General features: G+C 39.2%; 1 protein-coding gene across 4 annotated transcripts in view; it reads left to right on the top strand.

Moving 5' to 3' along the window:
- The window catches only part of DENND5A (DENN domain containing 5A), a 57,728-nt gene extending 44,243 nt beyond the window's left edge, over window positions 1–13,485 (top strand). For all 4 annotated transcript variants that reach the window (XM_064163704.1, XM_064163703.1, XM_064163706.1 and 1 more), the window contains 8 exons: window positions 1,326–1,447; window positions 3,258–3,403; window positions 3,950–4,068; window positions 5,228–5,409; window positions 6,252–6,334; window positions 7,151–7,274; window positions 8,230–8,398; window positions 9,449–13,485. In XM_064163704.1, the coding sequence (XP_064019774.1) occupies window positions 1,326–1,447; window positions 3,258–3,403; window positions 3,950–4,068; window positions 5,228–5,409; window positions 6,252–6,334; window positions 7,151–7,274; window positions 8,230–8,398; window positions 9,449–9,632 (1,129 nt within the window). In that variant the 3' untranslated portion in view covers window positions 9,633–13,485. The remainder of the gene's footprint in view (window positions 1–1,325; window positions 1,448–3,257; window positions 3,404–3,949; window positions 4,069–5,227; window positions 5,410–6,251; window positions 6,335–7,150; window positions 7,275–8,229; window positions 8,399–9,448) is intronic.
- The last annotated feature ends 1,046 nt before the right edge of the window (window positions 13,486–14,531 follow it).

The following is a 14,531-nucleotide window of genomic DNA, read 5'->3' as shown; positions in this document are numbered from 1 at the left end:
AAATCTACCTATACTTCTAAATTAAGCTTAAGCCTCTCCAGTGAAGTCAGCAGTCCAGATCAGGTTAAATTTAGCAGTGCTTGTCCTATGCAGAACAAATACTGTGAGAGGACTTTCCACACAGCACAACACTGCACTCCACCCCACACCTCCAGCCAAAAGAAGGAAAAAATCCCAACGCTGTTAACACTGACCAAGGCATTATCAAACAGATTCTGATTCTTTCAGAGTGAGACAGCAGGAAAAATGTGGTTTAAATGAAGGTGACCCTGTGTGCTTTGTGCTGCATGTTTGGATACCTGATTTGAAGAAAGGTGTTCTAGGCAGTATGGATTTAAATGAGTCCAGTGAGGTACTAAAAGTTAATTGTCCAGCTTCTGCTGTTTTGTGGTTCATGTGATGGTGTGCTGTACTTTTTAAAAGCAACTTTTAGCTATTTTGCTTACCCATTCTTTCTTCACTTGGCATTTGCTAAGAAACAAAAGCCAGAAACATGTTTGGTTTCTTTCTAGTCTGCAAAGGGACCTGCATTGGGAAGCAGAAGAAAATCACATAGATTTACTCCCCTCACACTTCTGTGTGCACAAGTAAACAGAAATATTAAACATTGTAAAGGCAGCACAGCTCATGTACTTGTGGACAGCCTGTTGTGGTTCAGATTGTTCAACTGAAACATGGGCATAGTCACCCATGAGACCCTTGAGGCTTTGCTGCTCTTGTAGCTATGGGCAGGTTATGTTCATGTAAGGCTCAGAATCTTTATTTCCATTGAACATTTCCTGTCAATCCCTTGCATTATGTTTGTTGTGTAAGTTGAGAGTGTGTGTGTGTATGTTAGTCATTATTGATTTGTATCACAAATTTCTGACTTGCAGCTCACTTGCTGACATGTTTGTAATTGATATCTGAAATTGAAGGAAGTTGTCAGGATGCCCTCCTGGCAAGAGCAAGCTATCCGTGGCTCAGTCAGCGTTCTTTACATCAGTTATGTCATTTTACATGGCCAAAAGAAGTCAGAGAATTTTTTCTAGGGAGTTCTTTCAGGGTATTTTTGGGTGGTAGAAGACTCTCAAATCACACCAAACCTTGATTTCAAGGAGTGGAAAATAGCATGAAGTATTGGACTGATGTACTTGGGAGTCTTCAGACTTGCATATTGTTGACAGATCTTGGCACATTAAATAATGTTGGCTCTACCAGTAGCACTTATCATTTGTAGCTGCTTGCATGTTCTTTGTAGTCTACCTAGTAAATATGCACAATAGACAAAAACTTCACTGAAAGCATCTTGTTACTATGACAGATAATTTGTTTTGCTTTGTCAGAAAGCTCTACAAGCGTTACGCATTCCTGCGCTGTGATGATGAGAAGGAACAATTCTTGTATCATCTCCTGTCGTTCAATGCTGTTGATTATTTTTGCTTTACCAATGTTTTCACAACAATCTGTAAGTATTTGCTTTCCCTGGAATGCTGATTTCCAAATTTGGTTGAGTCTTCATCCAAAATTCTAAACAGCTCTGAGCAACAAGCCTTAATGTCACTGTTCTGCTTTCTTCCTGATACCCTTCTCTGCATGCTGTGATCCTCTCTGGTGGGCAGTAGTGTCCCTCTTTGTGTCACTAGCTTTAATGCTTGTAGTTGGGGGAGAGTTCTCAATGTTTTGTGGTGGGCTTGTTTGCATCATAACTGAAAAGAACAGTATGAGTTGTTTGTTATCAAGGTAAGAATATTAACACATGCTAGGAATTTAAAAGAAAACAAAAATCCTTTCCCCTTTTCTTGCTCAACCTACTTTGCCACACACCTGTCTCTGAGTTTGGGGTAACAACAAAAGGCTTGTTGAGGACTGCATCAGAACTCTACCCCACATTGAAGTACTTCCCCTTCCTCTTTTTTTTTCAAAAGGAGATGTCCTGTAAAAACTTTTCACCTGATGTTGCTGATGCTCACATGTGTTAGAGAGTTTTCATGCATTCTGTGTGCTTGCAACCACAGGACCTCACTAGTAAGGCAAAACAAGGGCAGACTTGAGCAAGGCTTATAAAACTGGGGGTGGAGTGCAAAAGGACCCCTGTGGCCCCATGGTAGGAGCTACCCTTGATGGTAGACAAAGCAAGGTTTTAGTCTTGTTTTGGGCAAGTTCTGGCTAATGCTGAAATCTGGCTCGTTGGATACAGTTAAGTTGTCACATTAAGATTATCAGCTAAAGAAATGGAAAGGTCAAACACTTTAACTCATTTTAAAATGTTACAATCATCAAGCTTTTAAGAAAATCCAACCACCAGATGCTTTCTTGAGGGCATGGACAGCCGAGGAGACATTAAGGAAGAAATGTATTAAATGCTTTAGCTGGACAGCTGTAACTGTAATCCATTTATGCACTATAAAAGAAGGGCAGATTGCCAAGAAGCACAGCGACTGTTCAGGTAATTGGATTGTGTTATAAAAGTTTGGGTAAGGAGGGCTGTGCATGAAATGCCAGGCAGCTGAAGAGCAGATGTGCTTCCTCAGGAGCACATGCCTTGTGAGTCAGAGGAAGGGTTGTGACTCAGGTGCTACTGTGTTGAGTTAGTCACTGGCAAACTGGGAGACCAGAAAGTGTTTGAGCACGTGTGTGGTGCAAGTGAGAGGGGAAAAAAATTGTTTGTTCTTTTTAAAGTCAAGAAGTCTTACAGTTAGCATAACTAAGAGCAGCATGGTGTGCAGAACCTTGCCGCACTACAATGTGTTTGCACTGCATTTGTTCATCTGTAGTGGTAGATACTGCTGCAAGCAAAGGGTTCCATTAGTAACTGAGCAGAAATTGATGTGTAACGTGCATACGTGCACACAGAAAGCAGGCAGTTAGGAGCTGAGCATTGAGCTGCATGCTCAGCTACAATGCAGTCCTGGATACATGAATATTCTCTCCACTGTTTTGTCTCTAATGTGGGGACAAGTAACTATCTTCATGATGTGTCTTGGGGCTGGTAAATGAAGTTATCAAACCCATAAGGAGACTTTGTTCCACTCATTTTTTCACTTGACAGTGTTCTGATGCCAGCACTGCTTCTTCATACCTGCTATGTGTACATTTTTCCTGATTGTGAGCCAGTGCTTAATGTGCAAGTGTTAGCATGGTTAAATAGCAGCTCTGATACCAATATCTCATGAGACTGTAGTATTGTTTTATGATTAGCTTTCTCCCTCTTCTCATTAAAGAGGTGAGATAATTATCCTTCATTTTTGAAGTGTCATTTCTTTTTGTACTTGCAGTGATACCATACCATATATTGATTGTTCCTAGCAAGAAACTTGGTGGCTCAATGTTTACAGCCAATCCTTGGATCTGTATCTCGGGTGAACTGGGTGAAACAGGAGTCCTGCAGATTCCCAGGAATATACTAGAAATGACTTTTGAGGTTTGTGTTGCTTGATATGATAAGTGCTTTTTTTTGCTCAGTGTTAATTTCTCCACTTGCTCTACCAACTTGCCTTACATTGAATTTCTTTAATCTGTGGATAGTCACAAATACTTCCTGTGCTTATACACAACAAATTCAGTCTGTATTTGACAACATGCAGAGCAAAACGACTGAGACATCATCAGTGCAAGGATGGACAAAACTGTCTTTTTATTAGTTTTGTGCTGTAATGCTGAGAGGTGTTGTATGATTCTGCTCTGATTTTTGTGTCTGCACACTCTCTGGATAAAATGTAATTGAGCAATTAAGTGCAACTGATGTTCTCTCTGCTGATCAAAGTATTATTTAACAAAACAAATCGAGCAAACAAAACCAAATAAAGCTGCCTACCCCTAAAAAGCCCAGAGTCAATCACATGCTCGGAAAAGAAGAATCATATTTCTGAGTATTTATCTGAGCTGAGCTTGTTCTCTAGCAGTTTACTCCTCTGACTTGCTGCTCTCTTTGTATTTACTCTGACAAACTCTTTTGTTTAATTTGCAGTGCCAGAACCTGGGGAAACTGACCACAGTACAAATAGGACATGACAATTCAGGGCTGTATGCCAAGTGGCTAGTGGAATATGTTATGGTCAGAAATGAAATAACAGGGCATACTTACAAGTAAGTATAATCCTGACATTTCATGTTGGGTAAGTAGAATTTCTGTGGGGAGCTGGCACAGTAGGGATTGTTTGATTAGAAAGGTCTTATCTTCTGGGATTCAACAGCTGCTGCTACCTGAAGCTATATTTGGCTTCTGGCATTAAACAAGTCATGATCCTTATAAAATTAAACAGAATTTCCAGTTTGCAATGCTTGTGTCTGGCCTCAAAACATTGGTAGAAGGATGAATTATGCATCTTAAAAAAAACCTGCCTTGAGCCCAAGGAAGAAACAGCAAGTAAAGGCTTGCTGCTTACCAGATATGAGTGGTATTTTATATTAAGGCTGTGTAAACTATGTGTTACTGGGAGAACGTTAGACACAAGTTGGAACACAAGGGGTTATGAGTGCTACTAGCCTGTGTTTGGATAGTGAACATAAAGGAGTGAGATTTACATTAAGAGTTCAATGTTTTTGTGTTAGGTACAGCATAGTTTGCCCTATTCTTTGTTTAGAGAAACTGTCAGGCGTGTGACAAAGTGGCAGGTGAGTCCACTCAGTTCTCCATGCCAGTTTGTAATTACATGAAAGGGCAAGATTCTATTTTTGGACACTGTTCAGCTTTCTGAGTAAGCTGATTAAACTGACATCACCATTGGTTCCTAGAAAGTGATCGTGAGCAAATGAGCACATGTGCTTTCTAGGGTCTGATGTAATAGCAATATCAAGAGAGAGATTGGTGCTTAGGCATTTCAGTGTACACTTAGGTTTTAGTGGTTTAGGGTTTACATTGATTTATTTTGTAACTGGCCTGCTACTTAACCTATTCAATGAAAACACAGGTGTATTTCACCACCCATCTAGAATGTTGTAGGTCCTTCCCTGCAGCTCTTAAATCAAGTGCAACCTGTAGGACACAAGACAAAATCTGCCACTGTTTGCTTTGCAGATGATCTAGTGCAACATTTAGCACAAACCTCGAACTGAAAAGGTATTTTACTTTTGCTCCCTCTGCTGGCAGAAGCCAAAGTCAGGACTCTCTTAATAGATGAGTGAAGTATTTCTAATGACTGTACTAAGAGTATTTGGGCTGTATGCAACCAGAGTTGAAAATCTTTGGCGTGGCATTGAGTGTGGGTTGAAGGACCTGATCAAGGTATCTCCTTTATGTTCTTAGGTTTCCTTGTGGGAGGTGGCTTGGAAAAGGAATGGATGATGGTAGCTTAGAGAGGATCCTGGTGGGAGAGTTACTGACTTCGCACACTGAAGCTGATGAGCGGCAGTGCCGAACACCTCCTTTGCAGCAGTCACCAAGTATGATCAGAAGATTTGTCACTATTTCACCAAACAATAAGCCAAGTGAGTGGTGAACGATGTTTTGTCTTGTACTGTTTTGCTTCATCACCTGAGGAAAGCTGTTTGCAAACAGAACTGTAGATTTTCTTGTATTTTAGAATCATAGCTAGGAAAGGACCTGTGAAACTCAGCCCAAACCCCCACTCAAAGTCCAGCTAACTTGTGAATTACAATCCTGAGCTAACTGTTCTTTCACTCCAGTTTTAAAAATCTCCAAAGATGGAAGAAAGAGGTCTCTGAACTCTTGTTCCAGGGCTCAGCTGCCCTAGTGGTGTTTTCTGTACTCTTGTGCTTCAACTGTGGAATGAATGCTGTGGCAGAAGCCCTGTCTGTGTTATGTTCTTCAAGGATGAAGAAGCTTGCTAGTGATTTCTGTTCATGGACTTGAGATTTCTATCTATATCACTATTCTGGGACTGTCTTATTCCTGATAAATCATGTGGTAACTTGGTTCCCAAGCATGTTTGGGCTTATAGTGAAACTATCACAGGAAGCATTTCCAGGATGGTCAAATTTGGTGGTCCTAATTAAAGCACAGCTGCTCTTCTTAACTTTGGAACCTGGACTGAAAATGTATGTAACATGCAAAAACCCTCTGCACCTGTTTTGTTGAAACATCACAGTGTTAACTTTGACATAAACTCCAAATATCTCAGTTTCTACCTTCTCCACAGTGAATAAAAATAGAATTGGATTTCTGTTGCCCACAGTCCAGCACCTTTTGACTAACAGCATGAGCTATACTGGATCATGCTCTTTTGTGTGTGTGCTATGCTTTATTCCTTGCACAGGTACAATTTCTAAAGCTGTTACTGAGTGACTGGACATATTTTTTTGTTTTGCAGAGTTAAATACTGGTCAAATACAAGAAGCTATTGGTGAAGCTGTCAATGGTATTGTGAAGCATTTCCACAAACCAGAGAAGGAGGTAAGGAGCTGTTGTCTGTGTAGTTCTTCTCTTAAAACTCTTATTAATGAGCATTGGAGAATATATATATCAGAAGTAACTGCATGAGCAGCCACTTGGGAGAAAAAATGACATACTGAGACTACACTGTTGAAATAGTACATCCTCAAGTACCTCACTTTTGCTGCTGACTGGAGCATTCTGTTAATTTACGTAGTAAAATGATGCCAAGTCTACTGCCTCCTGTTCATTTCTGCACTGACTGGTATAGCATGACAAATTAATAGACAGTATAATCCTGGTTGGTGATCACCAACTAGATGATGGCATTTACACAATCACAGGTGGTCATGCACTGGGTTTGCAAAATAGAATTTACCATTGTCTTCTAAAGAGGAATGTGTTTTTTTTTTTCCCTGAGGTTTAAAAATGGCATTAAATGTTGTTTTTGTTGGTCAATAAAGCATTCTGAGGCACCTGCTACAACGGACCTGAGGTCTTTCTTATTCAGTAAGAGGAAAGTATTAATTTTTTGTTAAGTTGGTCGTTATTGCAGGTAAAATTTGCTCATGATCTCTGTCTTGAGCTTGTTTAATAATGATAAGGCTCTGAGACTCCTTTCTTCACCCTCATTCTTAGAGAGATCAACCCATTTTTGAATGTCCAGGACATATGAAAACCAGACCTATTGTCAGGGGCCACATTTGACATTAGAAAGTAACTTTGGACATCGCTTATTTAGAAACAGGTTTAAAACCAGTAATAGATTAGTGAGACTCTGGTATCTCAGACTTCCAAACTGATACAATGTGTGTGCTTTCTGTGTGTGCTTGGCAGAGAGGCAGTCTGACACTGTTACTGTGTGGAGAAAGTGGACTTGTTTCAGCTCTTGAGCAAGTGTTTCAGCATGGCTTTAAATCACCCAGACTCTTCAAAAACGTCTTTATATGGGACTTTTTAGGTAAGTGGGAGGAAGACATACCAAAACCCATTTACTTGAAATAATTCCACCCACATTCCTTATCACTGCCAGTGTCTCAGCTGGTGTGAATAGCATATTGCTTGGAGAGAGTTGAATTGCTACATAAGTGCTTACCTCCTCGTACTGTTGAGAGAGCATCCATCTTCTGCCAAAACTGGTGCTATACTTGGTGCAGTAGCCAGACTTTATCTTCTAGCAGTAATAGAGTAAACCAAACTTTCTTAGTAAGGTGGAATGTTTTCAATAAGTTGATGAATTGACATATAGTAACCTTGTTCTTGAGTGTAGTGAAAGCAATAAATCACACTTTAAAGAGGTTGAGTTGCCTTACAAAGCATGGCAGGTGGATCTAGTGGTACTCACTGGATGTTGTAATAAAGAGCTCAGAAGCACACATTTTTTTCACATCCATCTGAAAATCAGTTAACTGAGCACACAAACAACTTTTAGAGAAGGAATTGTCTTTAACAGTGTTTCAGTGTTTTGGATAGGTACATGGTCATCACTTTACTCCTTTCACTGTAACATCTGGTAGTTCAATAGGTACAATAAAAACTCTTTGGCATTTTCTAGAGGGAACAAAGTAGAATCTCAGTTTTACACATGGGGAGCACAGGACTAAAGGAAATGAAAATTTACTGCCTAAACAGATCCATAAAATTGACGGATGAGCTTTGCAGCTTTAATTGTCCCTTCCATGTCACAGACATTCATGCTGATTTGCAGCAGTCCAACATGAGCATCAGACAGCCTTTGGATTTGTAACTGTTCTTGCAGCACAAGCATTATACTGAGGTGGTATTAGATTTGATCATGTAGGTTTGAAGATCATAGCGCCTAATTGTTCTGTTCCAAGCACAGAATCATATTTCAGATGTTCTAGGATTATGATATGCACTGATGAAACTTCATTACCTGCCACCATTCTTTTCAGAAAAAGCACAAACGTACTATGAGACCCTTGAGCAGAATGAGATGGTCCCAGAAGAGAACTGGCAGACAAGGGCCCGGAATTTCTGTCGCTTTGTCACTGCTATCAACAACACTCCTAGAAACATTGGCAAGGATGGCAAGTTTCAGATGCTTGTGTGTCTTGGAGCCAGGTATGGAAAAAATGTCTTTTTTATTATTGTTACTTTAATAAAATTGGAAGGATATTGTGTGTTAGTAAGATAAAGTTGCACAGCTGCTGGGTTGTGTGGTTTGTCTGTTCCTTATAAAGTCCTTTGACATAACTAAAAAAGGATTAAGTGAGCCATGCTCTGACTGAGTTCTTAGGGGTGTGTAGAGTGGGAAATCTGAGATGTGAATCTGAGCATCCCAAAGAACTGATCAGGTGAATCAAGAGAGTCTGGAAAAGGTGAGGCTGAGAGGAGACCTCATCACTCTAATTACCTGAAAGGAGATTGGAGTGAGGAGAGAGCAGCCTCTTCTTCCTTACAACAAGCGACAGGACCAGAGGAAATGGTTACAAGCTGCGCCAAGGGAGGTTTAGGCTGCATACTAGGAAATACTTCTTCATTGAAAGAGTTGTCAAACATTGGAATTGTCTGCTCAGAGCACTGGGGGAGTCACCATCCCTGAGGGGTGTTCAAGCAGCGTGTGGCCCTGGTGCTTAGGGACATAGTTTAGTGTTGACCCTTCAGTACTGGGTCGAAGGTTGGACTGGATGATCTTCAAGATCTTTTCCAACCAGATATATTCTGTGAAAGTAGTAGGCAGGTGTGAGCAGCCTCCCCTTCATGTACAGCTAGCAAGGTCAGAAGATAAACCCAGAAAATCATCCATCATTGAGACCTCTCCAGTTAATGGCTGGGTGAATACCCTACTCTCTCTCTACTTGTTGTAGGAGATAGGAAGGAGGGAAGCTGAGACCATCTTAGAAGCCTCTTGACACAAAGGCAGTGGAGCAGGCCAGTGCCTTTAGGCATTCTGGAAACCATATCTTTTGCTGTGAGGGGTGGAAGGCATGGAAATGTCTTTCACAAATGCTCCCTGCTTAAACAAGTTCCACAGACAGTTACTCTGTCTTCCCTGTCCTATATACAGAGAAAATGGTAGGCCTATTTAGAAGTCAAAGAATAAAAAATCGGTCAGTGAAAATGAGAAATTAACTTGGCTATATCTTTATTTACAAATTTCTGCTTTGTCAGAGACCACCTTTTGCATCACTGGATTGCCCTGCTTGCTGACTGCCCAATTACAGCACAGATGTATGAAGATGTAGCACTAATTAAGGATCATAGTCTTGTGAATTCTTTGATCCGAGTGCTGCAGACCTTGCAGGAGTTCAACATCACGCTGGAGGCATCTCTTGTCAAAGGAATCGATATTTGACTTCTTGTCCCACAGGAAAAACAAAACTCTCTTATAAAAGAAGAAAAAAGCAACAAGGAATGGATCTCGTTAGTATGCAAACGTTCTGTCTGCCAGTACACTGTATCATGAACTTCTTCATGGCCCTAAAATGCAACTTTGACTTCTCTTGAAGGAAACTCCAAAAATAGTACAGGCAAATGGATAGAAGCTGTAAACTCAATGTAAAAAAGAGGATTTTGGTATAAATCTATTTTAGAGTTTATTTGCTGATTTGCTTTTTACACACTTTCATGTGAAAGAAATAGAGATGAGTATTGTGCAGCTTATTTTAAAGCTGCAATATTTCCTTGCCATAGAAAATGTGCAGTGAGCCTTTCAGCATTCTGTGACCTTGCCTTCAGATATGCTGTATGTCATAGACCCCAATGTATACACTCCATTTCCGCTGAGAAGGTCATTCTATAGTTTTTAAACTAATATTTTATATATTAACATTATTACCAATGTTTCATTTTTAACGTACTGGGTCATGTTTTGCTGCAAGGGAACTACAAATCTGATGTGTGCTTTTTTTTTTTGTTTTAATAGCTCCAAAGCACTGATTTGTCAAAAAATTGTTTTTTTTTTTCCTTTATTTTTATTGTCAGTATTATTTTTAGCGAAATCCAGGAGACTGAACCATGAAAGGTGCAGAGACTGAAGTAATATTTTTCATATTGGTACGTAATTGCACAGAAGAAATTCAGCGTGTTTTTTAACTGATGTTTCTTATTTATTGAACCTATTGGTGTGGTTTTTAAGTTGTTTAAAAAAAAAAAAAAAAAGAAAGGTCTTCTGTGATACAACTGGCTAGATTATGTTGCAATTCAGAATTTACAGTGCAGCCCACTTAAATGAAAAACCTGGAATCATTGTTCACTCCACAAAAATGTTTTCATTCGAACCAGCCTTTTGAAATTTGGTATATGGTAATTCTCTGAACTACTAATTCTCCTAACTATTAAGAGGGACATGATTTCCCCAAGAGCCAGATGCCTAAATAACGGTGTTTATATCCTCATGAACTAATAATGGCATACCTTACTAACAAATACTGGGATTTCTTAATTTTTCTGAAAAGACAGTGAGTAGTAAGGTGTTTTTTCTTTCCCTTCTAAATTAATATGACTTGGATCCTGTTGTTGCAGACTGCCACATTTGGGATGCTCTTGTTTTTAGCAGAGAAAGCTTTAGTCTTCTCCAACAATAAAACACAAACATTTTGAAAGCTTAATTTATTAGAGATCTAGAACTTGGCAGATGCCTAAAGGCACTTCTGTTCATTTGAATCCTCTGATAAAAATCTGCTTGAAATGAATATGTGACAGAAGAATAGGCTAATTTATCAGCATCATGAATACTGTACAGTAATTCAGGGCTATATATTTAAGAGGTCTCCACTGTATAAACTTATCTCAGTGTTGTCTTCTTTTGAGAAGCAGAGTCCAAGTTTTTCATTTTGTACAATGTTGTAGCACCTTTTCTTTACCTACAGCATAGTCACATCTTAGAGTTTGATTTCCATAATTTATAAGTATAGCTCATGTATTAAATTTTTGACTGTTTTTACTTTTGTCCTATTTATTTCATTATTAAACTGAGAATTTCCTTTGTCACTACTTACCAGAGCAAGATTCTTTCTTGATTTCACAGTAGCATTAGGAAGAAGCAAGGGCAGTGTTCAAGCCAGTCCTCATGCTGCGTGGATGTGAATTCTTTCACAGTCTGGAGTGTACAAGAGCATTTCACAGAACTATTTTGGTGGTGCAGGTTTTGATTTGTTGTTTTCTTTCTAGATTTGGAAGGGGAAAAGTTAACCAGATGTGCATTATTCTAAGAATTTCATGTATTCAGCTTAATATGTTGGGATAATCTTCATATGCTTTCCCCAAATTGCTTGTTTATGTATTAATAAGAGGGGGAAAAAAGTTTGATAATGCTTTCAGCTATATTTAAGATGACTTCACTAGGCCTGTGTACTTCACAAGGAATATGTCTATATAAGATGTATTTTCTTTCCTTCCTTTCTTTACACAAGTTCACCTGCTGTGGCATGATAACCATTGGTTTAATGGCTTGCTTTGGTGTGGATCTTTTTGGCCTCGTGGCAGTTGGTGATACCTGGGATGGACATAGGCTGGCATTTGCTTATTCCCAAGTGGTGGGTTCTTTGCCTAGCACTTGAGAGTGAAGCTGTCCATCACTGACAGCACCCTGTGTGCTAGCTGTCTAGATGCAAAAGGAACATACAGAGGTCATCTTCCCAGCTCTTCAGTAACTTTATTTGACCACTTTGAGATGGACTCTTCCTTCTTCTCTCTCAAGGGGTTTATGCTTAATCCTATTAGGTTTCAAGGCACTTTTTGGTATGGATTTTCAGATCTGGAGGGGCTTGCTCTACTGAAGAACTAGTGAAAGGTTCTGAAATGGAGCAGAAAAAGTGTTGATTTTGTTGGACCCAGAGGCCACCCAGGAAGACTCAGGTACTTAATATAGCTATGTGGTAGCCTGTGCTAAGGTTTTTGGGGGAGAGATTTGGCTGATATTTCAAAGGACAGTTCAGTCTGTAGTAGCAGCCATAATCCCTGCTACTCTTCAGTATTTACCACAAACTGACCTACTTCTTTCATTGATGTAGCATCAGTTCTACAGAGTAGTGTTGGGATCTAGCATTTGCTCCTTCCCTGCCCATCTGCTGAACTGGATTGTTTTGTATAAAAACAAATGGTGCAGTCAGCATCTTTCACTCTAGAGCTTTGTGAAATCCATCTTGCTTTCTGAAACTTGAATTGCATTTGTAGTTCAGAAATGAATCACAGAAGAATGCAGTTGGAACATTTTTTTCATGTTACTTTTCTAAAAGAAGGGAGCAGGTTTGGGAGGTGCAGTTTCATGTGACTCTGCTGTTTTCTTGTGTTTTTTTTTGGTGACAGTTAATGGGAAAATACATTTTTTTAACAGCAAACATGCATTCTGTAGAGAGAAATGCAACAATAAAAACGAGGTAGCTCATAATACAGTAATTATATAGTGCTAAATTAGCCAAATGTTTGCAGGCTGATACCTGATTTGGGGAAACAACCCAGGCTATCACCTATTACTTATTTAGGCTCTTCTGTTAATGCTGTCAGAGTTCATATAATAATACTTTATAGAGAAAGAAATTGCAAATTAGGAGCAACTTGATGAAATTGTAATGAAATGCTATGGTGATAAGTTGATATGGAAAAAAAGCACCTTTTCCTGCCATAAACCTAACCATCTGACATTCTGTAGCTGAAAACATACTCATGAACTGCAGGCTGTTCCACAACTTTTTCCATTATGAAGAGTATTTTTCGACTTGTTCAAATGAAACCTGCTAGCTGGATGATCCATTATTTTTGATGTGTTTTGAATTCATGAATATGTTAAGATTTCTGCAGAGAAACTATTCAGAGTTAACTTTTTCTGTATATTGTCAAATGATTCTTGTCCGTAGTGCAAGATACCATAGGATACTTGAAAATACTTGAAGATACTGTACACGTACTTCACATCTTTGTAGCTCTTTGTTTTATACCTAGAGGTTGGCTGTTAAACTAAGACAAAGCATCAATACCTTATAAACTATATATTTTACTACATGGGGAAATCTCTGGCTTGGTTTTTTTAACGGGTGGGTGTTGAAGTTTACATTATAATGACAAAACCAGGTACTGTTTTCCTTTTTTATTTTTCCTGTAACATTTCAAGCCATCGGACATTAAATGTGAATTGGATATATAAAACAGTTTTAGAGGTGTAGCTCATTTGCTGAATTGCAATAAAATCGGTCTTTTAACATGAAAAATAGCATTAATGTGCTATTTTCAAAAGTCTCGTTACAGTTTGGCTTGTCATCTGTTCTTCATCTGGCTGCAGGTACGTGTGATGTTCTGGTGTCTGATTGCAGGAGATATTTTTGGAACAGTTTATTAAATGCCTACCTCCCAGCACCAGTGTAGCCTTCTTGCAAGCAGTCGTTGGTCAGATGGCCAACAGTGCAAGCAGTGCCTACTCAGTAATCAGGGAATGGGAAGGCAAAGGGACTAATGCAAATCATGGAATGCCTCTGTAAATTCAGGCACATATAGGTGCTGCCATTTATGTTAGGGTTTTTTCTTACCTTAGAATAACTTCTGATCCTCATAACAAAATGTCATAGAGGTCTCTAGATTTTATGTTCTGAAAAATACAGTTGGCCACCCCTGTGGATCATAGAATTGTTTTGGTTGGAAAAGACCTCTAAAATCACAGTTGGCGTGACACTACCATGGCCATTAAACAATGTCTTGTATGCCATGACTACGTGTTTTTTTAATGCCTCCAGGGATGGTGACTCCACCACCTATGTACCACATACTCAACCTTTCTGTGTGAGAAGATCCACAGAGAGGTGACAGAATTATTGAAAAGGTAACTATCTGATGCCTCAAGTATAAGGTTAAGTGAGAAAGCAGGGTCCTCCAGACATCTGAGATTCAGGTGTCTGTAATGTGTGTGCCCAAGCATTCTTGCCTATTGCCCATTTCTTGCCATTTTTTCTCCGCCTTTGCTCAGGTAAATCTGATTTAACACGTAATCCCAGAGGAGGAATTTCTGGGTGGTGATGCTTATTGACAACTGCTGAAGAGGAGAGTTGGAGTGCTAGGCAATGAATATTGGCTAATTGCTCCAAACACATGGGTCTAGAAATGTACTTACAGTTTGTTTAGTTCTCACAAAGAAATAAAAAAGTCAAAGAGCTGCACTAAGTAGGTCTTTGTCTTAAGAGTTATATTACATAGCAAAAAGTCTCCTTTTTCACTATTAACTCAAAGGTGTATGGTCATTAATAGAACAGACTATATTCAGTCC

This window comes from Pogoniulus pusillus, chromosome 24 (assembly GCF_015220805.1).
Source record: "Pogoniulus pusillus isolate bPogPus1 chromosome 24, bPogPus1.pri, whole genome shotgun sequence".
NCBI lineage: Eukaryota > Metazoa > Chordata > Aves > Piciformes > Lybiidae > Pogoniulus > Pogoniulus pusillus.
The sequence above is the reverse complement of the archived record's forward strand: the minus strand, read 5'-3'. Positions and strand labels throughout refer to the sequence as shown.